The sequence below is a fragment of the Scyliorhinus canicula genome, chromosome 7, assembly GCF_902713615.1.
Source record: "Scyliorhinus canicula chromosome 7, sScyCan1.1, whole genome shotgun sequence".
Classification (NCBI taxonomy): Eukaryota; Metazoa; Chordata; class Chondrichthyes; order Carcharhiniformes; family Scyliorhinidae; genus Scyliorhinus; species Scyliorhinus canicula.
The window spans coordinates 23,352,950-23,379,906 of record NC_052152.1 but is presented as its reverse complement, the minus strand read 5'-3'; the positions used below and the strand labels follow the sequence as shown (position 1 = coordinate 23,379,906).

At 50.2% G+C, this 26,957-nt stretch overlaps 1 protein-coding gene across 1 annotated transcript in view; it reads left to right on the top strand.

Moving 5' to 3' along the window:
- LOC119968590 (SH3 domain-binding glutamic acid-rich-like protein 3) overlaps positions 1–25,972 on the top strand; it is a 30,294-nt gene extending 4,322 nt beyond the window's left edge. The window contains exons 2-3 of the mRNA XM_038801217.1: positions 13,109–13,276; positions 25,758–25,972. Coding sequence (XP_038657145.1) covers positions 13,109–13,276; positions 25,758–25,832 — 243 coding nt within the window. The 3' untranslated portion in view covers positions 25,833–25,972. The remainder of the gene's footprint in view (positions 1–13,108; positions 13,277–25,757) is intronic.
- Positions 25,973–26,957: the final 985 nt, after the last annotated feature.

Below are 26,957 nucleotides of genomic sequence, written 5' to 3'. Positions count from 1 at the left end.
TTAAACAGGGAGAAATATCAAGTCGGAGTGCATCTTCTGGGAGACAAGCTGTCCGCACAAGGGGTTCAGTCCGATCTAGATAAGGGCAATTCTGCAGATGCCACACCCTATGGATAAAAAACACATTTTAAGAGTGCTCGTCATGATAAATATTGTGGGCAAACTCATCCCCAACTTGGCAGTCAAAACAGCACATCTGAGGGAGACCATAAAGAAGGATGCTGCATTCCAGTGGTCCAGCAACCACAAACAAGAGTGGCAGACACTGCAAGTTTCGCTGACCATGGCGCCAGTTCTCACATTTTGTGACCTAACCAAGAATACAAAAATCTCAACCAATGCTTCACAGGATGGCTTAGGGGCGGTCCTGCTCCAGCAGAATCTGGAAGGAGACTGGCTGCCAGTGGCGAATGCATCCAGGGTGATGTACGACACTGAATGACGATACGCACGAATCAAAAAAAAAGGAACGTCTTGGGCTCATTAATTAGATAATGAAGTTCCAGGATTGTGTATGGTGCTTCCAACCTTCATTGTGGAGTCGGACCAGAGGCCACTGGTCACCATCGTAAAACAAATCTCAGTGAGATGTCGCCGAGACGGCAATGAATATTCATGAAGTTGCAGCAGTATGATTTGGAGTTGGTGTATACACCGAGTAAACATCTTATCGTGGCTGACACGTTTTCCTGAGCTACCTGCACTAAGGAACCACTCCAGTTGGAAGAGGACATACAGGTCTACGTAAACATGGTGGTCTCAGACTCTCTGCCTGTCTCTGACAACAAGTCAAAGGTCATTAAAGTTGAAACTGCCAAGGACACTATCTTGCAAAAAGTACATTCATGAAGGATGGCCAAAAGAATAATTTTCAAGTTTCTACAATATTTGAGCAGAATTACGTGACGTTAATGGATTTCTGTTGCGGTCAATGATCCTCATCAAGTTGCATGAAGGGCACTTAGGAATGGAGGAGTGCAAGAGGAGAGCCGGGGAGGCAGTCTATTGGCCTGGGATCAACCGGGACATTGGGTTGATGGCGGAGAACTGTGAAACCTGCCAAAGAGTACAGCGCAGGCAGAACAAGGAACCTATGCAGATGGGCAAGACAGTCACTACTTTGTGGAAGAAGGTTGGCATGGATTTTTCCATTTCAACGGAAAGGTGTATCTGTAGGGAGAGAAAAGAGCTAACGTCGAGTCCGATGGCTCTTTGTCAAAGCTTTGTCAAGCTTTGACAAAGAGCCATCGGACTCGAAACGTTAGCTCTTTTCTCTCCCTCCAGATGCTGCCAGACTTGCCGAGATTTTCCAGCATTTTCCCTTTCGTTTCAGATTCCAGCATCCGCAGTAATTTGCTTTCATTCATTATTTTATGAAAGGTGTATCTTCTGGTCATTGACTATTTCTGGAACTACCCGAGATAGCACATTTACACTTGTTGAATGTGTTATTAAGAACGTGATGGAGCGATAATAAGAACTAGGAGCAGGATTAGGCCATCTGGCCCCTCGAGCCTGCTCCGCCATTCAGTGAGATCATGGCTGATCTTTTGTGGACTCAGCTCCACTTTCTGGCCCGAACACCATAACACTTAATCCCTTTATTCTTCAAAAAACTATTTTCATCTTAAAAACGTTTAATGAAGGAGCCTCAACTGCTTCACTGGGCAAGGAATTCCATAGATTCACAACCCTTTGGGTGAAGAAGTTCCTCCTAAGCTCAGTCCTAAATCTACTTCTCCTTATTTTGAGGCTATGGTCCTTGTTTTGACTGTAATTATTTTCCGCGGCAGTATGATTTCCAACATTTTACTTCCAGCCCACATTATCCTCAGTCGAATGGCAAGGATGAAAAGGGAGTGCATATCGTTAAACAGCTCCTACGAAAAGCACGCGACAGTCACAAGGATACATATCTTGCACTCCTCAGCTACCATTCGGCACCGTTAGTCAATGGTCTCTCGTCTGCTCAAATGTTGATGAACAGGCAACTACGAACGACTCTACCTTGATTTCCTCACGTGCTCGTGAACCACTTGTTAACAAAACAATTGACCGCTCAGAAAACGAGGCAGAGGGATTCGATGATAGGTCTACCAAAAGACTTTAACCTCTGCAGCCAGAGGAAACGGTGAGAGTAGAAGACTCCAAAGGCAATGGACGGTCTAAACAGGCAAAGGTACTGTGGCAAGCAGGTCCAAACTCACATTTTTTTGATTTATTATTGCCACATGTATTAGTATACAATGAAAAATATTGTTTCTTGCATGCTGTACAAACAATGCATAACCGTACATAGGGAAGGAAGGAGAGACTGCAGAATGTAATGTTACAGTTATAGCAAGGTGTAGAGAAAAGATCAACTTAATACGAGGAAGGTCCATTCAAAAGTCTGACGTCAGTAGGGAAGAAGCTGTTCTTGAGTCGGTTGGTATGTGACCTCAAACTCTGGTATCTTTTTGCTGACGAAAGAAGGTGGAAGAGAGTATGTCCGGGGTGCGTGGGGTCCTTAATTATGCTGGCTGCCTTTCTGAGGCAGCGGGAATTATAGATAGGGTCAATGGATGGGAGGCTGGTTTGCGTGATGGATTGAGTTACATTCACGACCGTTTGTAGTTTCCTGCGGTCTTGGGTAGAGCAGGCTCCATACCAAGCTGTGATACAACCAGAAAGAATGCTTTGTATGGTGCATCTGTAGAAGTTGGTGAGAGTCGTAGCTGACATGCCAAATTTTCTTAGTCTTCTGAGAAAGTAGAGTCACTGGTGGGCTTTCTTAACTGTAGTGTCGGCATGGGGGGGAACAGGACAGGTTGTTGGTGATCTGTACACCTAAAACCTTGAAGCTCTCGACCCTTTCTACTTTGCTCCCATTGATGTAGACAGGGGCATGGTCTCCACTATGCTTCCTGAAGTCGATGACAATCTCCTTCGTTTTGTTGACATTGAGGGAGAGATTATTGTCGTCACACCAGTTCACCAGATTCTCTATCTCATTCCTGTACTCTGTCTCGTCATTGTTTGAAATCCAGCCCACTACGGTGGTGTCTTCAGCAAATTTGAAAATCGTGTTGAAGGGAAATTTGGCCACACAGTCATAGGTGTATAAGGAATATATAGTAGGGGGCTGAGGACACCGGTGGGGCACCAGTGTTGAGGATGATCGTGGAGGATGATCATGGAGAATGTGTTGTTGCCTATCCTTACTGATTGTGGCCTGTGGGTTAGAAAAGTTCAGGATCGACTTCCGGTTGTGGTGATGACGTGCTAAGCCGCACATTTAGGAGCTCCCGATTTTAACGGACTTTTGGGCTCTTTTTAGAACCCCAAACGGTGCTTTTTTTGACGTTTCCCGGTGGGAGAAGGTGTTGGGAGAAACATTCTCCGCAATTTATGTTTCGAAATCGAAGTGGGACAAGGAGAAAAACGGCAGCATCTCCCCAGAAAAAGCGGGGGAAGGAATCCAAGATGGCGGCCGGCGGAGCACCCGAGTAGTGGAGGCTGTGGGCGCAGAAGCAGCAAGCTGCTCTCCTGCGCTGTTTTGCGGAATAAGGGTGAGTTGCTGAGCTCACTGAAGGAAACAACCAGCAAGCTGATGGAGACCCAGACGACCCAGGGTGCTGCCATCCAGGAGTTGCAGCAGCAGGCCGCTGAACGAGAGGAGGAGGCCGTGGTCCTTGTGGGTAAGGTGGAGGTGCACGAGGCACTCCATAAAAAGTGGCAAGACCGCTTTGAGGAGCTGGATCTCCGCATGAGGCGGAAGAATTTAAGGATCTTGGGCCTTGTGGAGGGTCTGGAGGGGTCGGATCTGCCGACCTACGTGGCCAGCATGTTGAATTGGATGGTGGAGGCAGGGTCGTTCCATCTGCCCCTGGAGCTGGAGGGAGCCCACAGAGTACTGGCTAGGAGGCCCAAGGAGAATGAACCCCCGCGCGCGGTGCTGGTGAGGTTCCACCGGTTCAGTGATCGGGAGTGCGTGCTGCGCTGGGCCAAGAAGGTGAGGAGCAGCAAGTGGGAGAATTCGGTAGTGCGGATCTACCAGGACTGGAGTGCGGAGGTGGCTAAGCGGCGGGCCGGGTTTAACCGGACGAAGGAGGTGCTTCATAAGAAGCACGTAAAGTTTGGGATGTTGCAGCCTGTGCGCCTGTGGGTAACTTATCTGGATCGTCACTACTATTTTGAGTCCCCGGAGGAGGCGTGGGCCTTTGTGCAGAAGGAGAAGCTGGACTCGAACTAGGGGTTGGGGGTTGCGGGGTCGGTTGTATTGTTATATTGCTGGTTTTTGCTGTTGCTGTGTTTTCTGTACTTTTGTAATTTTGACATGGTTTCTTTATGTGGGTTTTGCTCTGTTTTCTGGGGGGGGGGGGTGGGTATGGTCTGAGGTCTGTATTTTGCGGGGGATGTTGGGGGCTTGTTGTATTCTATATGGGGTTGGGGGATGGGATGGGGCTGGTATTTGGGAGCTGCGTCAGTAGGGTGGGGTGGGGCAGTGCGAAAGCGCGGGCTTTCCTCTGGTTTCCCGCGTTGCGGAGCTGGAGGGGTGGAGCTGGCGGTGGGGGTGAGGCCTCTACTGGGTTTTTTTCCCGCGCTGGAGCGGTGCCAAGGGGAGTGGCAGGAGGGGGGATGATCCCACGTCAGGAGGGGTTGAGTTTTAGCGGGAGTTGCCGGGGTCAGCAGAAGTCAGCTGACCCACGGAAGTACAATGGAGGGCGTGTCGCGGCTAGGAGGGGTCCTAGCCTGGGGGGGAGGGACGGGGGGGGGGGGGAGATACCGGGTTGCTGCTGGTCGAGTCAGGAAGGAGCCGGTGTGGGCCGGGGGGGTAGAGGAGAGGTGCTGTCGCCGTGGGGACTGGGTCAGGCGGGGTGTGCTGGCCTGGGGCGGGCAGTCGACGGGCTATGGCTAGTCGGCGGGGGAGGGGGGTGGGATGCCCTCTGATCCGGTTGGTCACCTGGAATGTGAGAGGACTGAACGGACCGGTTAAGCGGGCTAAGGTATTTGTTCATTTGAAGGGGCTGAAGGCGGATGTGGCGATGCTCCAGGAGACCCACCTGAAGGTGGCGGACCAGGTCCGTCTGAGGAAAGGGTGGGTAGGGCAGGTTTCCCACTCCGGGTTGGATGTGAAGAACCGGGGGATGGCGATTCAGGTGGGGAAAAGGGTGTTGTTTGAGGCATCTGAGGTGGTGGCGGATAAGGGGGATAGGTTTGTTATGGTGAGGGGTAGGTTACAGGGAGAGAAGGTGGTATTAGTTAATGTGTATGCCCCAAATTGGGATGATGCGGGCTTTATGAGGCTGGGACGTATCCCGGACCTGGAGGTGGGGGGCCTGATCATGGGGGGGGGGGGGGGGGGGGGGGGGGGGACTTCAATACGGTGCTGGATCCTTCACTGGAACGGTCCAGTTCTAGGATGGGTAGGAGGCCGGCGGCGGCCAAGGTGCTGAGGGGGTTTATGGACCAGATGGGAGGGGTGGACCCCTGGAGGTTTGGGAGGCCAAGGGCGCGGGAATATTCTTTTTCTCCCACGTCCATCGGGTTTATTCCAGAATAGACTTTTTCGTGGTGAGCAGGGGATTGATTCCGAGTGTGGAGGAGGCCGAGTATTCGGCCAGATGGGGGAGGTACGGGACCAGCGCCTGCTGTGGCGTCGGGATGTGGGGTTGTTGGCGGAGGAGGAGGTGTGCAGGAGGGTCCGGGCAAGTATTGAGGGGTACCTCGAGGTTAACGATACGGGGGAGGTCCGGGTGGGGATGGTCTGGGAAGCCCTGAAGGCAGTGATTCGGGGGGAGCTGATATCCATCCGGGCCCACAGGGATAGGACGGAGAGGAGGGAGAGGGAGAGACTGGTGGGGGAGCTCCTGGATGTGGATAGGAGGTATGCGGAGGCACCAGTGGAGGGATTGCTGGGGGAGAGGCATAGCCTACAAGCTAGGTTTGATTTGTTAACCACCAGAAAGGCGGAGGCACAGTGGAGGAAGGCACGGGGGGGGGGGGGGGGGGGGGAGGTGTATGAACATGGTGAAAAGGCGAGTAGGATGCTGGCGCATCAGCTCCGCAAGCGGGTTGCGGCTAGGAAAATTGCTGGAGTGAGAGATAAGAATGGGAATGTGGTGCGGAAGGGGGCAGAGGTGAATGAGGTCTTCAAGGACTTTTATGGGGAACTGTACCGGTCGGAGCCACCGGTGGAGAGGAGGGGAATGGAGAGTTTTCTCGGCAGGCTATCTTTCCAGAAGGTGCAGGAGGAGCAGGTGGAGGGGCTGGGTGCGCCGATTGAGCTGGAGGAGCTGGTTAAGGGGATTGGGCAGATGCAGTCTGGGAAGGCGCCGGGGCCGGACGGGTTCCCGGTAGAGTTCTATAAAAAGTATGTGGACCTGGTGGGCCCCCTGTTGGTGCGGACGTTTAATGAGGCATGGGAGGGGGAGGCTTTGCTCCCCGACGATGTCGCGGGCGCTGATTTCCTTAATCCTAAAGAGGGACAAGGACCCCCAGCAGTGTAGTTCGTACAGGCCCATATCTCTCCTTAATGTAGACGCCAAGTTGCTGGCAAAGATCCTGGCCACCAGGGGTTGTACACGAGGACCAGACAGGTTTTGTTAAGGGAAGGCAGCTGAATACGAATGTACGGAGGTTGCTAAATGTCATTATGATGCCGGCAATTGAGGGGGAGGTGGAGATGGCGCTGGATGCGGAGAAGGCCTTCGATAGAGTGGAGTGGGGGTACCTATGGGAGGTGCAGGAGAGGTTTGGATTTGGAGAAGGGTTTATTAAGTGGGTGAGGCTACTGTATGAGGCCCCGATGGCGAGTGTGGCTACGAATGGGAGGAGGTCGGAGTACTTCCAGCTCTACCGAGGGACCAGGCAGGGGTGCCCCCTGACCCCTTTGTTGTTTGCACTGGCAATCGAACCTTTGGCGATGGCGTTGAGGGAGTCAGGAAGGTGGAGGTGTTTGATGCAGGGTGAGGAGGAACATCGGGTGTCGTTGTATGCAGATGACCTGTTACTGTATGTGGCGGACCCAGTGGGAGGGATGCTGAGGGTGATGGAGCTGTTGGCTGAGTTCGGGGCCTTTTCAGGCTATAAACTGAATCTGGCCAAGAGTGAGGTGTTTGTGGTGCACCCGGGGGACCAAGAGGAGGGAATTGGAAGGCTCCCGTTTCAGAGGTCAGGGAAGAGTTTCAGGTACCTGGGGGTGCAGGTGGCCAGGAGCTGGGAGACTCTTCACAAGCTCAATTTCACCAGGCTTGTGGAGCAGATGGAGATGGAATTTAAAAGATGGGATATGCTGCCACTGTCGTTGGCGGGGAGGGTGCAGTCCGTCAAAATGACGGTGCTCCCGAGGTTCTTGTTCCTGTTTCAGTGCCTGCCCATCTTCATCCCCAGGGCCTTTTTCAGGAGGGTGACTTGTAGCATTTTGAGCTTTGTGTGGGCACGTGGGACTCCGAGAGTGAAGAAGGTCTTTCTGGAGCGTGGTAGAGTTGGGTGGGGTGCTGGCGCTACCCAACCTTTCGAGTTATTATTGGGCGGCCAATGTGTCAATGGTGCGTAAATGGGTGATGGAGGGGGGGCATGGAAAAGGATGGAGATGGCGTCCTGTGGAAGCACGAGCATGGGGGCCCTGGTAACAGCGCCATTGCCGCTCCCTCCCACGGGGTATACCACGAGCCCGGTGGTGGTGGCGACCCTAAAAATATGGGGGCAGTGGATGCGGCACAGGGGGGAAGTGAAGGGCTCGGTGGAGGCTCCATTAAGGGGGAATCATCGGTTCGTCCCGGGGAACATTGACGGGGGATTTAGGGGGTGGTACAGGGTGGGCATTAGGAAGTTGGGGGACCTGTTTATGGGCGGGAGGTTTGCGAGCCTGGGGGAATTGGAAGAGAAATTCGGGCTCCCCCCAGGGAACACGTTCAGGTACTTGCAGGTAAAGGCGTTTGCTAGGCGGCAGGTGGAGGGATTTCCTTTGCTGCCCTCGCGGGGGGCAAGGGACAGGGTGCTTTCGGGGGTGTGGGTCGGGGATGGGAAGGTGTCTGACATTTATACGGTAATGCAGGAGGGGGAGGAGGCATCAGTGGAGGAGCTGAAGGCTAAGTGGGAAGGGGAATTAGGGGAGCAGATCGAGGAGGGGACTTGGGCGGATGCCTTGGAGAGGGTTAACTCTTCCTCTTCATGCGCGAGGCTTAGTCTCATTCAATTTAAGGTGCTGCATCGGGCTCACATGTCCGGGACTCGGATGAGTAGGTTCTTTGGGGGTGAAGATAGGTGTGTCAGGTGTTTGGGGAGTCCTGCGAACCATGCCCATATGTTCTGGGCATGCCCGGCACTGGAGGAATTTTGGAAGGCGGTAGCGAGGACGGTGTTGAGGGTGGTAGGATCCAGGGTCAAACCGGGCTGGGGACTTGTGATCTTTGGAGTTGCGGCGGAGCCAGGAGTGCAGGAGGCGAAAGAGGCCGGTGTTTTGGCCTTTGCGTCCCTAGTAGCCCGGCGACGGATCTTGCTGCAGTGGAAGGATGCAAGGCCCCCAAGTGTGGAAACCTGGGTCAGTGACATGGCGGGGTTTATCAAACTGGAAAGGGTCAAATTCGCCCTGAGAGGATCAGTACAAGGGTTCTACAAACGGTGGCAGCCTTTCTTGGACTTTCTGGCTCAGAGATAGGGAAATGGGTCAATAGCAGCAGCAACCCCGGGGGGGGGGGGGAGGAGGGGGGGGGGGGGGGGAAGAGAGGGGGGGTGTTATCTATTTGTTCTACGGTTATTCAATTTAATATGTTGTTAATTTAATTTGTTAATTTATTTTGTTGGTCATTGGGGTTGGGGGGGTGGGGGGGGGGGGTTCGGTGTACGAACTGTCACGGTTCTGGGGCGTTATGTATGTTATTGTAGAGACCGTTGCTATTTTCATTACTGTTTGTTGTATAAATACAAAATGTTTCAATAAAAATTATTTTAAAAAAGAGAAAATTTCAGGATCCAGTCACAAAGGGAGGATCCGAGGACAAGGCCACGGAGTTTGGAGATGAGTTTCGAAAGAAGGATGGTGTTGAAGGCTGAACTGTAGCCGATAAATAGGTGTCTGACATAGGTGTCTTTGTTATCTAGGTGTTCTAGGGTAGAGTGCAGGGCCATGGAGGTGGCGTCTGCTGTGGACCTGTTGCAGCAGTAGGTGAACTGTAGTGGATCAAGGCAATCCGGGAGGCTGGAGTTGATTCGTGCCACGACTAACCTTTCAAAGCACTTCATGATGATGGATGTCAGAGCCACTGGACGATAGTCATTAAGGCACACTGCTTGGCTTTTTTTGGTACAAGGGTGATGGTCATCTTCTTGAAGCAGATAGGGACCTCTGATTGTTGTAAAGAGAGGTTGAAGATGTCTGCAAATACCCCCCGCCACACAGTCTTCTATACACTTACTAATGAAGTCAGTTACTGTAGTGGCGAACTCGTTCAGGCTGGTCGCAGAGTTTTTAAATACTGATCCCTCAGACCAACAATGCACGACTTTCTTTGACGGATTCTCCCTCTTCAGTTTTTCTCATAATATCTAATTATTACAGATGAGGGTGTTGTCTTGAGAAAGAATAGAAGAGCTGTGCTCAAAGTATGGCAACCATTTGTGATGCAACCACCAGAAAAAGCATACAACAGTCCTAAAACATCGGAGGAACATACGGAGCAAGTAGAAGAGGATGATAAGTCAATACATGAAGAACATCAAACTCAGGAAACAAATACTAAAGAACATGAAGAACCCTTGCCAGTTCAGCAGACACTGAGAAGATCCACAAGAATAAGGCACAAGCCAGAAAGATTGAACTTGTACATAGCTATGCATATTATGATGAAATGTAAAAAGTACTTTAATGCATGTGTCATGCACTAGTCCCTTTAAGAAAAGTGTGTTTTATCAAATGGCTGCAGTGATGTCATTGTGTGGGTGGAGCTGGGCTCTGCTCTGCCTTTTAATTTCGTTTTCAGCTGAAAGCTCTTTCTGGCTGTGTTTTAGTTTCGCTTTCAGTTGGAAATTACTAAGGGTTAGAGTACTGTATCTTTCCGGGGGTTATCAGTGTTGGCAGTTGGTAAGATGTTTACTGTGGGTTTATAAAATGTTAACAGGATTCATAGAATAAACATTGTTTTTGTTTTAAAGATTCTTTGGATCTCTGTTGCATCACCTGTAAAGTGGGTCCGTGTGCTCCCCATAACCAAAATCGATTAAAAGTTGTGGATCAGGTGATATACCATGATATACTTTGGTATTCTCTGAACCCTGGCCCATAACACGTGAATAATTTTATTTTACAAAGGAAAGGGGATGTGATGATATGCATAAGACAAGTTTGTACATAATGTTATGCGTGACCTCCGACCTCCTTGTAAACCCATCACATGACCCTGTGATCTGAGAGTTAGGAATATGCTGGAGGATAGACATATTTGCAGTAGTTCCACAATAGTTGATTAGTGTTAAACATAGAACATAGAAAAATACAGCACAGAACAGGCCCTTCGGCCCACGATGTTCTGCCGAACCTTTGTCCTAGATTAATCATAGATTATCATAGAATTTACAGTGCAGAAGGAGGCCATTCGGCCCATCGAATCTGCACTGGCTCCTGGAAAGAACACCCTACCCAAGGTCAACACCTCCACCCTATTCCCATAACTCAGTAACCTCACCCAACACTAAGGGCAATTTTGGACACTAAGGGCAATTTATCATGGCCAGCCACCTAACCTGCACATCTTTGGACTGTGGGAGGAAACCGGAGCACCCGGAGGAAACCCACGCACACACGTGTTAGTAGTTTATTATTTTATTTATCTTAGTTGTCTTAGTTATCTCATCACACAGATGTTCTACAATAAATTATTTAAATTACATGTTCTGTAGTTCATCATTCACTTCGGCCAGTCTACAGAACATGATCGAGTGCACATGGTGCATCATGGTCTTCACTGCAGATGCCACCCTCGCAGTTTTGGCCTCGTTGCGTTCCATTGATGGCACCATCTCCTCAGTCAGAAGGCGATTGGACGCCTCTTTTTTGCCTCCTCTAAAGGAGAGATGCTGTCATCTCTTCCTGATTCTCACAACTTTGGCAATTCCATCAGCTTGGAGATGGCCAGATTCGGGGGGGGGGGGGGGGGGGACACACACACGCGATTCTCCAGCATTGTTGCGCTCCCGCTCAAACAAAACGAGGCCGGTGAATAGCGGGAGAGGCCGAAAACGAGAACCATGCCAGGTGCCAAACAGTTTATGATGCAACCAGCCCACACCCATGGGCGAAATCAGGATCTCACCGTAGCATGGCGAGAAATCAATAATCAGCACTGAAGCCCTATTTTCATACAATTAACCAGAGCCACCCAATATCCAACGGCCTCCCCAGCAAGTGGTCACGCTGGTGCTAATTAGTAGTCCTTTTGAAAAATGTGAACCCGACAGAAGGACTTCTGAGGGGAGCCGAGCTGAGTAGCCATCTTTGCTCACAGGCAAAGAGCCTGGGGGCACTGGGCTTGCCATCCCAGTGCTCGGCAAAGGTTGGGAAAACCCTCCGCAGGGGTTGGCCGCCATGGGAGGGTGGGGGAGTGCGTGTTGTGGGAGGGGGCAACAGCACGCAGCACCACCATGCCAATCCCTAGATCATGTGTACCCAGTCCAGTGGCAACCCTATTCCTGCCCACCGACCACCCATAACCCCCATCAACTGCCGAGGCATCTGGCTGTGTGGCCGAAGACTATTGATAATAGGGAACCGGCAATCGTAGTTAAATAAGCACTTCACACACAAGTGGATTCCGGTGGGTAAGCAGGCCTTGCAGCATGTGGACGTCATTGCCTAGCATCCCAATCACAACTTGATACCTGGATGCTGTGCCTGAACACTGCAGGAGACAACACTACACACTACGCAGCAACCAACATACAAACACTCAGGGGATGGGACACAGCTCCGGGGACATGTCCATGGCTAGAGCATGGGTGAGTTCCAAGGTTGGGTGGGTTGCCTGGAGAGATGGGCCAAGGTTCGGAGGTTGCCCCACATAGCGGAAGAAAGTGACAGAGGCATCATACTGGTTGTGCACAAGGGTGTTTATTGTATTATACAATTCCCCACCCTTCGATGGTGCCGCCTCCTCCCCCACCACCTTACTAGCCCCCCACTCCCACCCCATTCCCCTGCGCCCTCAGTGATCCTCGATGCGCTTAGCATTCCTAGCTCTACCACTACATCTAGGTGTGTCCCCAGAATGCACACCTGAGGTGGAAGCAGCCAGTTGCTAACCACGTCCCATGGCCTTCGATGCCCCTGGCGGGCGTACTTTCGGGTCAGAGGGCCTGGATCACTTTACGGCAGCACATGCACCACTATGCCACCCTGTCCCATGTACTGGCTGTGAGACATGGCCCCCTGAGAGGGTTGGAACTCGAGCTGGTACATTAATACTGCTACAGCCTCCCAGGCAGGGATCATCTCCTTGCTGGTGGGCTGCTTCCTAGAGTGCAGCCAGGATAGGTCTGCCAAGTCCAGTTCCTCCTCATGGAGTCTACTGAGGGCTCCCTCTGAAAACCTTCAAGCTGATTTCCTGGCAGTCTAACATTCCTACCCCCTGCCAACCCTGGATCTGGAACAAGTGGTGGAGAGGTGTTTATATGGAGCTCCACAATGATTGCACTGTTTAAATTTCGGAAGGGGGAGCAAATCAGTGGGAGACCACCAGGACCAGTATGGTTCACGTGGCGGAAAAACCTTTCTTCAAGAAGCTCAAAATCCTGAGAAATCCCACTCTCTCACCGGAATTGACACGTTGCCATTTTTTTGGTAAGGTTCCACCTTCCGTCTTCTATCAGTTAGCCAATCCTCTATCCATGCTAATATCTTATCCCCAATACCATGGGCTCTGATCTTGTTACTTTATCACCGTGGTGTAGGTACAGACACAGTGTTGTTAGGGAGGGAGTTGTAGGGTTTTGACCCAGCGACAGTGAACTGGACAAGACTGGATTGATGCCAGTCTGTCTGATTTAATTCCTTTTTGTTGACTTTGTATCATGACAAGTGCCAAAGATGGATTACTATTTTAGTTCATAGTAGATTCTTTACTGCTCCTAGATCAGATCGCAACAGTCAGAAGTGGAAAGGGTGCTAGACATTAAAAAAATTAAGTACAAGTGGATAGATATCTCAGTCAGCGAAACACTTCTGGAAGAAATGAGAGGCCGAACAGGCAATCCTACTGCTCTTCCACCGCAAATATTCAATGAAGACAGTTACTGTGGGGTAAGAGATCTTTAATTTGCCATAAAAAAGAAGAGTTTTCATTACATACATACATTCAACAGATAAAATATTGTGGGCTGGGTTCTCCGTTTGGGAGACTAAGTCCCCACGCAGGCGTATAAATGGTGGTGTTTTACGGCAGGAAAACTGACGCAAACGGCCGATTCCCGGCTCGAGAGGGGTGGGGGGTTGGCAGCCAGGCAGCATAGAGCTCTAGCTGCCGATACGGCCCAGAGCATCGCCGGGTCCGTGGCCGCACCACCTGCAGCGGCCACACCGTGCTTTGTGGCGGACACAGCCCGCAGACCTGTACCGCAAAAATAGTCATCCCCCACTCCGGCTGGCTTCGCGCACGGACCACCCACCCCCCCCAGCACGTGCTCTAGCTGCCGGATCGGCTCTCCCCCGGCCACCACGCTGAGTTCCCGATGGGCGAGACCACACGGGCGAAATTCTCCCCCCCCCCCACGACGGGTGGGAGAATAGCGGGAGGGCCTTCCCGACTTTTTTGACGCCCTCCCGCTATTCTCCCGCCCCCCCGCCGAAATCCCGACACGAATCGCTGCCGCCGTTTTTTTACGGCCGGCAGCGATTCACAGCTGTTAGAAGGGCCGAAGTCCCAGCCCTTTACGACCTTTTTACGAACGGCAAACACACCTGGTCCTGCCGTTCGTAAAAACGTCGTGACCACCTGGAAAAAAATAACCATGGCACCGATTGGCACGGCAGTACCACGGCCGTGCCAAGGGTGCCATGGGCCCGCGATCGGTGCCCACCGATCGCGGGCAGCGGGCCCGATGCCCGCGCACTATTTGTCCTTCCGCCGCCCCGCAGTATCAATACGCGGGGCGGCTGAGGGGCATCCCGGACCGCGCATGCGCGGATTCCGCGCAAAAACGCGATGACGTCACCCGCGCATGCGCGGGTGGAGTCTTCCCACCTGCGCATGCGCGGCTGACGTCATATGACGCGTCAGCCGGCGCTAAGTCCGACAAGCGGGCTTAACGAAAATCGTTAAGCCCGACTTGTCGGAGCCTCCGACGTCGGGCTGCTAGCCCCGACGGGGGACCAGAATCGGTCCCCCGTCGGGAAGGGGCGCGATGCCGTAAAACCCGCCCGGGTTTTACGGCAGTTTGACGATTTCTCCCGTTTTGGGAGAATTTCGCCCCACATGTCCCACACCGTCGGGAACTCGGCCGGAGCATCGTGGGGCGGGCCTCAGGCCATCCGCTCAAGAGGCGGAGCATAGAACGCACCCCCCCCCCCCCCGATTTCGATGTCATTGTGGATTCTCCGCCCCGTCGACGAACACAATTCCGTGTAGTATGAAAGGCAATAAGAATACAGTTGACTGCTGTACACTATAAACTGTGCAATGGACCCAAATCAAGGCTGGGCTTTATTTACCTTTCATATTATGAAGTGTGTGCATTGACATGTTTCAAAGTTGCTCCAACAGATTAAATATTAGGACGTTAAACTATCCTGTGCTAATCTTGCCTTTGGGCATTATTCTACCAATTAAGCATTCATCCCCTACTGGTATGTTTGTTAGGGGGTTTCACACATACTACACGGAGAATCCAGCCCCAGATCTCATCTTCAGATGCTCCACTCAAATTGTGATCCATCAGGAGGTGGTGGTAGAGAAATTGATCAGATAAAAATACCTATAAGATTGGCAGCAGTCAAAAGTAAAACAAGTCACCAGAAAGGATGCATCCGAAGCTATTGGGAAAAGTAGATGTTGGAATTGCGGAGGCTGTGGCCACACATGACAGAAAAGCCGGAAATGTATTAACTGGTGAGGATGGTAATGAACTACACAAGGACATAAGCACGATGGCCTGGTGATCTAAAGTAAAAACTTTTAAGTCCATCACTGATCTCTGCCCTAATCACTCAGTTGGTTAAGCATGGTTAAGTATATAACAGAGATTATGGTTCGATACTTTATATACCTATACTTTATTTCATCCTCCCCGTGTCTGCGTGGGTTTCCTCCGGGTGCTCCGGTTTCCTCCCACAGTCTAAAGATGTGCAGGTTAGGTGGATTGGCCATGATAAATTGCCCTTAGTGTCCAAAATTGCCTTAGTGTTGGGTGGGGTTACTGGGTTATAGGGATAGGGTGGAGGTGTTGACCTTGGGTAGGGTGCTCTTTCCAAGAGCCGGTGCAGACTCGATGGGCCGAATGGCCTCCTTCTGCTCTGTAAATTCTAATACCAAGAGTGTTTCAAACTCAATTACTGGTCTGTGCTATTAGCCAATTTTCACAATTGACCTCAGCCCTCAAGGAAAAGAAAGAAATATCAAACATCAGAAGATTGCAGGTTTGAGTCCTGTCGCGGTCGTTACAAGGGGCTAGTTTAGCTCTGTCGGCTAAATCGCTGGCTTTTAAAGCTGACCAAGGCAGGCCAGCAGCACGGTTCAATTCCCGTACCAGCCTCCCCGGACAGGCGCCGGAATGTGGCGACTAGGGGCTTTTCACAGTAACTTCATTGAAGCCTACTCGTGACAATAAGCGATTTTCATTTCATTTAATTTTTCATTTCACATGTCTCAGACCCGAAGTGATTTCTGTTTCACGTTGTACATGCTTTGATGTCAATTCAGGTCAGATTAATTTTAGCACGAATATTCAGAGTTCCTGAATGCCCTGCAGGCATCTATTGCTCAGGCATATAATAAATAGCTACGGTATCAATGTGCAATGCTAACGTGAAATCAGACCCACATTATCAGCCTTAGGTTTTGGGAACATCAATCCGTTCTCAGTGAAAGGTAATAAGAATACAGTTGACTGCTGTACATTATAAACTGTGCGATGGACCCAAATCAAGGCTGGGTTTTATTTACCTTTCATATTATGAAGTGTGTGCATTGACATAGAACATAGAACATTACAGCGCAGTACGGGCCCTTCGGCCCCCGATGTTGCGCCGACCTGTGAAGCCATCTGAAGCCTATCTGACCTACACTATTCCATTTTCATCCATGTGTGTATCCAGTGACCACTTAAATGCCCTTAAAGTTGGCGAGTCTACTATTGTTGCAGGCAGGGCGTTCCATACCCCTACTACTCTCTGAGTAAAGAAACTGCCTCTGACATCTGTCCTATCTACCACCCCTCAATTTAAAGCTATGTCCCCTCGTGTTGGTCATCTCCATCCGAGGAAAAAGACTCTCACTGTCCACCCTATCTAACCCTCTGACTATCTTATATGTCTCTATTAAGTCACCTCTCAGCCTTCTCCTCTCTAACGAAACCAACCTCAGTCCCTGAGCCTTTCCTCGTAAGACCTTCCCTCCATACCAGGCAACATCCTAGTAAATCTCCTCTGAACCCTTTCCAAAGCTTCCACATCCTTCCTATAATGTGGTGACCAGAACTGCACGCAGTACTCCAGGAGCGGCCTCACCAGAGTTATGTACAGCTGCAGCATGACCTTGTGGTTCCGAAACTCAATCCCCCTGCTTATAAAGGCTAGCACACCATATGCCTTCTTAAAAGCCCTATTAACCTGGGTGGCAACTTTCAGGGATTTATGTACCTGGATGCCGAGATCCCTCTGTTCATCTACACTACCAGGAATCTTGCCATTAGCCCAGTACTCTGCATTCCTGTTACTCCTTCCAAAGTGAACCACCTCATACTTTTCCGCATTAAACTCCATCTGCCACCTCTCAGCCCAGCTCTGCAGCTTATCTATGTCCCTCTGTAACCTATAACATCCTTCAGCACTATCCACAACTCCACCGACCTTCGTGTCATCTGCAAATTTACTAACCCATCCTTCTACACCCTCTTCCAGGTCATTTATAAAAATGACAAACAGCAGTGGCCCCAAAACAGATCCTTGCGGTACACCACTAGTAACTGAACTCCAGGATGAACATTTGCCATCAACCACCACTCTCTGTCTTCTTTCAGCTAGCCAATTACTGATCCAAACCGCTAAATCACCTTCAATCCCATACTTCCTTATTTTCTGCAACAGCCTACCGTGGGGGACCTTATCAAACGCCTTACTGAAATCCATATACACCACATCAACCGCTTTACCCTCATCCACCTGTTTGGTCACCTTCTCAAAAAACTCAATAAGGTTTGTGAGGCATGACCCACCCTTCACAAAACCGTGTTGACTATCGCTAATCAACTTGTTCTTTTCAAGATGATTATAAACCCTATCTCTTATAACCTTTTCCAACATTTTACCCACAACCGAAGTGAGGCTCACAGGTCTATAATTACCAGGGTTGTCTCTACTCCCCTTCTTGAACAAGGGGACAACATTTGCTATCCTCCAGTCTTCCGGCACTATTCCTGTCGACAAAGACGACATAAAGATCAAGGACAAAGGCTCTGCAATCTCCTCCCTGGCTTCCCAGAGAATCCTAGGATAAATTCCATCTGGCCCAGGGGACTTATCTATTTTGACATTTTCCAAAATTGATAACACCTCCTCCTTTTGAACCTCAATTCCATCTAGCCTGGTCGACTGAACCTGAGTATTCTCCTCGACAACATTGTCTTTCTCCAGTGTAAACACTGATGAAAAATATCCATTTAACGCTTCCCCTATCTCCTCTGATTCCACACACAACTTTCCACTACTATCCTTGATTGGCCCTAATTTTACTCTAGTCATTCTTTTGTTCCTGATATACCTATAGAAAGCCGTAGGGTTTTCCTTGATCCTATCTGCCAACAACTTTTCGTGTCCTCTCCTCGCTCTTCTTAACTCTCCCTTTAGGTCCTTCCTGGCTAACTTGTAACTCTCAAGTGCCCTAACTGAGCCTTCATGTCTCATCCTAACATAAGCCTTCTTCTTCCTCTTGACAAATGCTTCAACTTCCTTAGTAAAGGACATGCAGTAGCTGTTCCTTGAAAAAGCTCCACATTTCGATTGTACCTATCCCCTGCAGTTTCCTTCCCCATCCTATACATTCTAAATCTTGCCGAATAGCATCATAATTGCCTTTCCCCCAGCTATAATTCTTGCCTTGCGGTATATACCTATCCCTGCCCATTGCTAAAGTAAACATAACCGAGTTGTGATCACTATCACCAAAGTGTTCACCTACATCTAAATCTAACACCTGGCCGGGTTCATTACCCAGTATCAAATCCAATGTGGCATCGCCCCTTGTTGGCCTGTCTATATACTGTGTCAGAAAACCCTCCTGCACACACTGCACAAAAACTGACCCATCTATAGTACTCGAACTATAGTATTTCCAGTCAATATTTGGAAAGTTAAAGTCTCCCATAACAACTACCCTGTTACTCTCGCTCCTGTCGAGAATCATCTTTGCAATCCTTTCCTCTACATCTCTGGAACTATTCGGAGGTCTATAGACAACTCCCAACAGGGTGACCTCTCCTCTCCTGTTCATAAACTCGGCCCATACTACCTCAGTAGACGAGTCCTCAAACGTCCTTTCTACCGCCGTAATACTTTCCTTGATTAACAATGCCACACCCCCCCCCACCCCCCCCCCCCCCCCTCTTTTACCATCTTCTCTGTTCTTACAGAAACATCTAAATCCTGGAACCTGCAACAACCATTCCAGTCCCTGCTCTACCCGTATCTCCGAAATCGCCACAACATCGAGATCCCAGGTACCAACCCATGCTGCAAGCTCACCCACCTTATTCCGGATGCTCCTGGCGTTGAAGTAGACACACTTCAAACCAGCGTCTTGCTTGCCGGCGCCCTCTTTCGAACTTTTAACCCTATCCCTGACCTCACTACTCTCAACATCCTGTACACTAGGACTACAATTTAGGTTCCCATCCCCCTGCTGAATTAGTTTAAACCACCCCCCCCGAAGAGCACTAACAAATCTCCCCCCCAGGATATTGGTACCCCTCTGGTTCAGGTGAAGACCATCCTGTTTGTAGAGGTCCCACCTACCCCAGAATGAGCCCCAATTATCCAGGAAACCAAAACCCTCCCTCCTGCACCATCCCTTTAGCCACGTGTTCAACTCCTCTCTCTCCTTATTTCTCATTTCGCTAGCACGTGGCACGGGTAACAACCCAGAGATAACAACTCTGTTTGTTCTAGCTCTCAGCTTCCACCCTAGCTCCCTGAATTTCTGTCTCAAATCCCCATCTCTCTTCCTACCTCTGTCGTTGGTACCTATGTGGACCACGACTTGGGGCTGCTCCCCCTCCCCCTTAAGGATCCCAAAAACACGATCAGAGACATCACGAACCCTGGCACCTGGGAGGCAACACACCAACCGTGAGTCCCTTTCGTTCCCACAGAACCTCCTGTCTGTTCCTCTAACTATGGAGTCCCCAATGACAAGTGTTCTGTTCCTCTTCTCCCTTCCCTTCTGATCAACAGGGACAGACACTGTGCCAGAGACATGTACCCCATTGCTTACCCTTGGTAAGTCGTCCCCCGCAACAGTATCCAAAACGGTATACTTGTTATAGAGGGGAATGACCACAGGGGATCCCTGCACTGCCTGCCGGTTCCCTCTCCCTCCCCTGACGGTAACCCATCTACCTTCTTCTTTTACCTGAGGTGTGACTACCTCCCTATAACTCCTCTCAATAACCACGTCTGCCTCCCGAATGATCCGAAGTTCATCCAGCTCCAGCTCCAGGTCCCTAACGCGGTTCTCGAGGAGCTGGAGTTGGGTGCACTTCCCGCAGATGTAGTCAGAAGGGACACTAGAGGTGACCCTTTCCTCCCACATTCTGCAGGAGGAACATTCAATTACCCTAGCCTCCATTCCCACTGAACTAACATCCCAACAACTGAAAACTAAAAAAAAAACTTATTAGTTTAGCAATCTGACGGACAGAACTTTTTTTTGGGTTAGAGGAGGAGGATGGGTGGGAGACACTACGTAAGTAGTGTTTCGGGTAAAGCTGTCACTTGAGAACAGCCCCTTCACAAACCACCTTCAACTTACGCTGACTGCACTGCACGTATGCAAATCTCCCCGGAACAGCCAATCAGAAGCTCTGCTCTGCTGCCCTCTGCTGGATGCTTGCCTTCCGTCAAACTCCTCGGGTCACTTGTACAGGTACACCTTCAACTTACGCTGACCGGACTGCACGTATGCAAATCTCCCCGGAACAGCCAATCAGAAGCTCTGCTCTGCTGCCCTCTGCTGGATGCTTGCCTTCCGTCAAACTCCTCGGGTCACTTGTACAGGTACACCTTCAACTTACGCTGACCGCACTGCACGTATGCAAATCTCCCCGGAACAGCCAATCAGAAGCTCTGCTCTGCTGCCCTCTGCTGGATGCTTGCCTTCTGTCAAACTCCTCGGGTCACTTGTACAGGTACACCTTCAATTTACGCTGACCGCACTGCACGTATGCAAATCTCCCCGGAACAGCCAATCAGAAGCTCTGCTCTGCTGCCCTCTGCTGGATGCTTGCCTTCCGTCAAACTCCTCGGGTCACTTGTGCAGGTACACCTTCAACTTACGCTGACCGCACTGCACGTATGCAAATCTCCCCGGAACAGCCAATCAGAAGCTCTGCTCTGCTGCCCTCTGCTGGATTTTAAAGTTTACATGTTTACATGTTTTAAAGTTGCTCCAACAGATTAAATATTAGAACGTTAAACTATCCTGTGCTAATCCTGCATTTGGGCATTATTCTACCAATTAAGAATTCATCCCCTACATCCACATACTACACCTGTAGGCTGCTAATGGGAGCACCAATTGGAGTGGAGGTATTAAAATAATAAAAGAAAATTACTGTGGATGCTGGAATCTGAAACCAAAGAGAAAATACTGGAAAAACTCAGCAGGTCTGGCAGCATTGTAAGGAGAGAAAAGAGCTAACGTTTCGAGTCCAGATGACCATTTGTCAAAGCTAAAAAAGCATAGAAAGTGGGAGATATTTATACTGTCGGGTGAGGGAATGAAAGATGAGTCATAGTCTCAGAAACCAAGGGAAAAGAGTGCTAATGGCAGTCTAGAAAGAAATACAAGGTAAAAGACAGTTAAAATGACATGGAATGAAAACAAAGGGGTCGAGGTGGGGGTAAAGCTAATCATCTGAAGTTGTTGAATTCAATGTCGAGACCAGAAGACTGTAGTGCCTAACCGGAAGATGAGATGCTGTTCCTCCAGTTTGCGTTGAGCTTCACTGGAACATTGCAGCAGGCCAAGGACAGACATGTGGGCATGGGAGCAGGATCTTGTGGTAAAATGGCAACGGAAAGGTCAGGGTCCTGAATGCGCATGGACTGAAGGCACTCGGCAAAGTGATCACCCAGTCTACGTTTGGTCTCTCCGATATGGAGACGACCATGTTGGAAGCAGCGAATGCAATAGATGAAATTGAAAGAGGTGCAAGTGAATCACTGCTAAACCTGGAATGAGTGTTTTGGGCCTCTCGGGATGTTGCATGGAAGAGGTGGCTCGGTAGCACAGTGGTTAGAACTGTTGCTTCACCGCTCCAGGGTTCCAGGTTTGATTCCCTGCTTGGATCATTGTCTGTGTGGAGTCTGCATGTTCTCCCTGTGTCTGCGTGGGTTTCCTCCAGGTGCTCTGGTTTCCTCCCACAAGTCCCGAAAGACGTGCTGTTAGGTAATTTGGATATTCTGAATTCTCCCTCTGTGTACCTATGATGTGCGCCCATGATGGAGGAGTGGGCTAGATTATCCTGGAGGGAACGGTCTCTGGAATGCTGGCAGAGGGAGTAAGGAGAAGATGTGTTTGGTGGTGGCATCACACTCGAGTTGGCGAAAATAGCGGAGGATTATGCTTTGCATATGGAGGCTGCTGGGGTGAAATGTGAGAACGAGGGGGACTCTATCCTTGTTCTGGGAGGGAGCGGAGGGGGCAAGGGTAGTGGTGCGGGAGAAGGACTGTTGAGGGCCCCGTCAACAACTGTAGGTGGGAAATCACGGTTGAGAAAGAAGAAACACATTTTCAAAGCACCACTTTGGAAAGTGGCATCGTCGGAACAAACGCAACTGAGGCGAAGGAGCTGAGAGAAAGGGATGAGTCCTTACAGGGTGCAGGCTGTGAAGAGCTATGGTCCAGATAGCTGTGGGAGTCAGTGGGCTTGTAATAGATATTAGTAGATAGCCTATTGCCGGAAATGGAGACAATAAGGTCAAGGAAGGGAAGGGCAGTGTCTGAAATCATACATACAATTTACAGTGCAGGAGGCCATTCAGCCCATTGTGTCTGCACCGGCACTTTTAATGAGCACGCTACTGAAGCCCACACCTCCACCCTGTCCCCGTAACCCCATCTAACCTTTTTTGGGCACTAAGGGCAATTTAGTGCGGCCAATCCGCCTGACCTGCTCATCTTTGGACTGTGGGAGGAAACCAGAACACCTGGCGGAAACCCACGCAGACACGGGGAGAACATGCAGACTCCGCACAGACAGTGACCCAAGCCGGGAAACAAACCTAGGACCCTGGAGCTGTGAAGCAACTGTGCTAACCACGGTGCTACCAGCTGCTTCATCGATGGTATTGACCAGGTGAAAGTGATGGAGGGTGGAAATTGGAAGCGAAGGTCCAGACGAGAGTATTAGGCGCCAAAATAGTGAACGATGTACTGGTAAAGGAGTTGTGCGAGGGGACCTAGGTAGGCCTGGAACAAGGAATGTTCCACATACCCCACAAAAAGGCAAACGTAGCTCGGACCCATGAGGGTACCCATTGCTGCACCTTTGATTTGGAGAAAGTGGGATGAGATGTTGAGAGATAGAACAAGTTCAGCCATGCGGATGAGAGTGGTGGTGGTTGGGAATTGTTCTGGTGTGGAGGTATTGACGGGCAGGAACAAATAGGATTGTACATTGGGACACCTGAGGGAACAGCTGTGGGAATCTTCAACTGTCTCTGTCCTTTTGTCTATTGCAAAACTCTGGATTCTTGCCAAACTAAAGACTTTGGTGGCCAGAACCAATAAATCAATATAAAGCACTCCCTTCTCCCTCCCCACATCCACCACACTTCATCATCCAAATCACCTAATTGACAAGCAGTGAAGTGGTTTATTTAAATAATTTAGGAAACATTATAAAACTTATAATCACGGGGAGAACTCTCCACTGGTTGGAGTCAGAGAGGTAAAGTAGAGAGGTAATGTTGCAGTTGTACAAGGTGCTGGTGAGGCCACACCTGGAGTAGTGTGTGCAGTTTTGGTCTCCACACTTGAGAAAGGATGTGCTAGCACTAGAGGGAGTGCAGAGGAGGTTCACTAGGCTGATTCCGGAGTTGAGGGGGTTATCGTATGAGGAGAGGCTAAGTAGATTGGGATTATATTCACTGGAATTCAGAAGGTTGAGGGGGGATCTAATAGAAACATAAACGGCGCAATTCTCCGCAAATGCGGAGAGTCGTGAAGGCTGCCGTGAAACTGGCCGTGTTTCACGGCAGCCTCCGCGCCCCCTCCCGGGACCCGATTCTGCTCCCCGGTCGGGACTAGCAGCGGGGCCCTGTGAACCACGGCATCGCAGGCTTAGTGAACTTCGCTAAGCCCGCGCGCCAAGGTTAACGGCGGCTGACGCAAACGATGACATCAGCCGCGCATGCGCGGATTGGACGGCTCCAATCCGCGCATGCGTGGATGACATCATCACGCATATGCGTGAAACCCGAGCATGCGCGGGCCGTTATGCCCCTCAGCCGCCCCGCGGACTGATCCAGCAGAGGAACAAAGAGTGCGCGGGGTTCGGACCCGCTGCCCGCGATCGGTACCCACTGATCGCGGGCCCATGCCACCCTTGGCACGGCCGTGGTGCGGCCTTGCCAATCGGTGGCATGGTTCTCCAGAATGGCACTTTGCAGCCGTTTTCACGAACTGTGAGAGCAGGTGTGTTGGAGTTTGTGAAAACGGTCGTAAAGGCCTGGGAAATCGGCCCATCGGCTAGGGGAGAATCGCTGCTTGCCGTAAAAAACAGCGAGCAGCGATTCGTGTCGTGGGATGGCCGTGGGGGGGCGGGGGGGGGGGGGGGGGGGGGAGAATAGCGTGAGGTCGGGAAAAATGTCGGGAAGGCCCTCCCGCTATTCTCCAACCCGTCGTGGGGGGCGGAGAATCGCGCCCATAAAATTTTGAAGGGAATGGATAAGATAGATGTAGAAAGGATGTTTCCACTGGTAGGTGAAAGTAGGACAAGAGGGTATAGCCTCAAGATTAGGGGGAGCAGATTTAGGACTGAATCAAGGAGGAACTTCTTCATTCAGAGGGCGGTTAAAGTATGGAATTCCCTACCGAAAGGAGTAGTAGACGCTACTTCATTGAATATATTTAAAGATAGGGTAGATGTTTTTTTGAAAAATAAAGGAATTACGGGATATGGCAAGAATGTGGGTAAGTGGTTCTGAGACCACGAAAAGATCAGCCATGATCTTATAGAATGGCGGAGCAGGCTCGAAGGGCCGGACGGTCTACTTCTGCTCCTAGTTATATGTTCTTATACCTGGCACAAAGGAAAATGGTTGTGGTGGTCAGGGTAGTTTCCTAGGCCCAACCATCTTCAGCTATTTCATTAATGGCCTCCCTTCCATCTTAAGGTCAGAAATGGGGATGTTTGCGGAAGACTGCATAATATTCAGCACCATTTGCTACTCTTCAGATAATGAAGCAATCGCTGTCCAAATTTAGCAAGACCTGGACAGTAACCAGGCTTGGGCTGACAAATGCCAAGTTCTATTCGCGCCACACAAGTGTCAGGCAATGACCACATCATACAAGAGAGGATATAACCATCGCCCCATGACATTCAATGGCATTACCATCACTGAATCCCCCACAATCAACATCCTGGGTTTACCATTGATCAGAAATTGAACTAGACTTGCCATATTAATCCTGTGGCTGCCAGGGCAGGTCAAACGCTAGGAATCCTAAGGCGAGTAATTCACTTCCTGACCCCCCCAAAGCCTATCCACCATCTATAAAGCAGGAGTGTAATGGAATACTCTCCACTTGCCTGGTTGAGTGCACCTCCAACAACACTCAAGTAGCTCAACGCCATCCAGGTCCGCTTGATTGCTACCCCTTCCTGTAACACTCAATCCCTCCACTACCGACGAACAGTGGCAGCTGTGTGTGCCATCTACAAGATGTACTGCAGGAACTCATCAAGGTTCCTTAGACAGCACCTTCCAAGCCCACAATCACTTCTATCTAGAAGGACAAGAGCTGCAGATACCTGGGAACCCCACCACCTGGAGGTTCCCCTCTCAAGTCACTCACCAACCTGACTTGGAAATATATCGTCATTCCATCACTGTCGCTGGAGCAAAATCCTGGAACTCCCTCCCAAACAGCAGTGGATGTATCTCCACCTCACGGGACTGCCGCTGTTCAAGAAGGCAACTCACCACCATCTTCAGTAGGCCATCTAGGGATGGGCAATAAATACTGGCCTAACCAGTGACACCTATATCCCTTGAATGAATAAAATAAATAAATAAATGCTAAAAAGTATAATTGCATTTACAAGTCTTTAAAAAAACTTTATAGGATTACTCACAGTTTTATGATGCGGTGGAGAATGATGAGATTGATCACTTCTTAAAATTGAGAGAGACAGAGTAACAAAGGCTGTGAACTTCCAACGGACTTCAATCAAAATCATGCAGCGGAAAACTGATTCAGAGGATGCAGTATTTCACTTTTGTACTGATTTTTCTGCTATGTATTTTGTGAGTCGTGATAAAACAATATAATTTAAATCACAAAAATTGGTATTTTGCTGCAACTGATAGCCAGTTAATAATATTAAAACTGCAGCATTTTTTTTTCAATGCATGAAGGCAGTAAACTTATGGTGGCAGCAAAAGTGATCCTCTTGCTTTACAACGGTGCTCCTAAATTCAGAGGATCGATATTGCAGACCAGGCAGTGGGGAGGGAGAAAAAACACAATTACATTAAGGTCAGCCATGAAAAGAAGTCCATGATCCAAAAGATCCAGTCCTTCAATTTGGAAAAGAGCTTTCAACTGACATTTAAATGGGTGCCATTTCACAGGAGGTGGGTGGGGAAGAGTCCTGTTTTGGGTAAAGTTGTGGGGTGTTTCACGGCCGCTATCAAATGGGACTTTTGTTTTTTGGCCTCAGCCAAACCCCCCCCACCGAGGCCGCACTTACCTCCATTTCCTGCACTGACAGGCTCAGTTTGTCAACGCAGAGATTTTTAAATGCCGCCCTGATCTCTCGCCCCCCCCCCCCCCCCCCCCAATGCACCAACATACCTGTTAGGGGGTACACGAGTCCCCCCCCCCCCCATACCCCACCAGGGCAAGGCATCCCCAGGCCTGATCTCCTGCATGAGCAACCTGGCACTGCCAGTTTGGCACTCTGGCAGTGCCCCTGCCAGCCTGGCAGTCCCAGGCAGATAGTGCAGATGCCCAACCACTCAGGGGCCCCCGATGGCCTGGGAGATGCCTTCAGGTGCCGTTTGAGTGGACCAGTGCTCAACGGCCCCATGATGAGAGCTCTCAGGCTTGGGCGTGCGATCCTGGGCCTTGGGAGAATTTTGCACCATATTTAAGTGAGCCCAACTGCTCACGTAAATATCTAAATCTGGATCACGCCTAGTGAGGGAGAGATCCGTATCGAGACGTCTCACGAGATCCGTCAGATTTCGAGGCATTCGGAGCATTGCAAATCCCGCGGTATAACAGCCTCATCACATCGACGAGTTGGGCATGATGAGCACA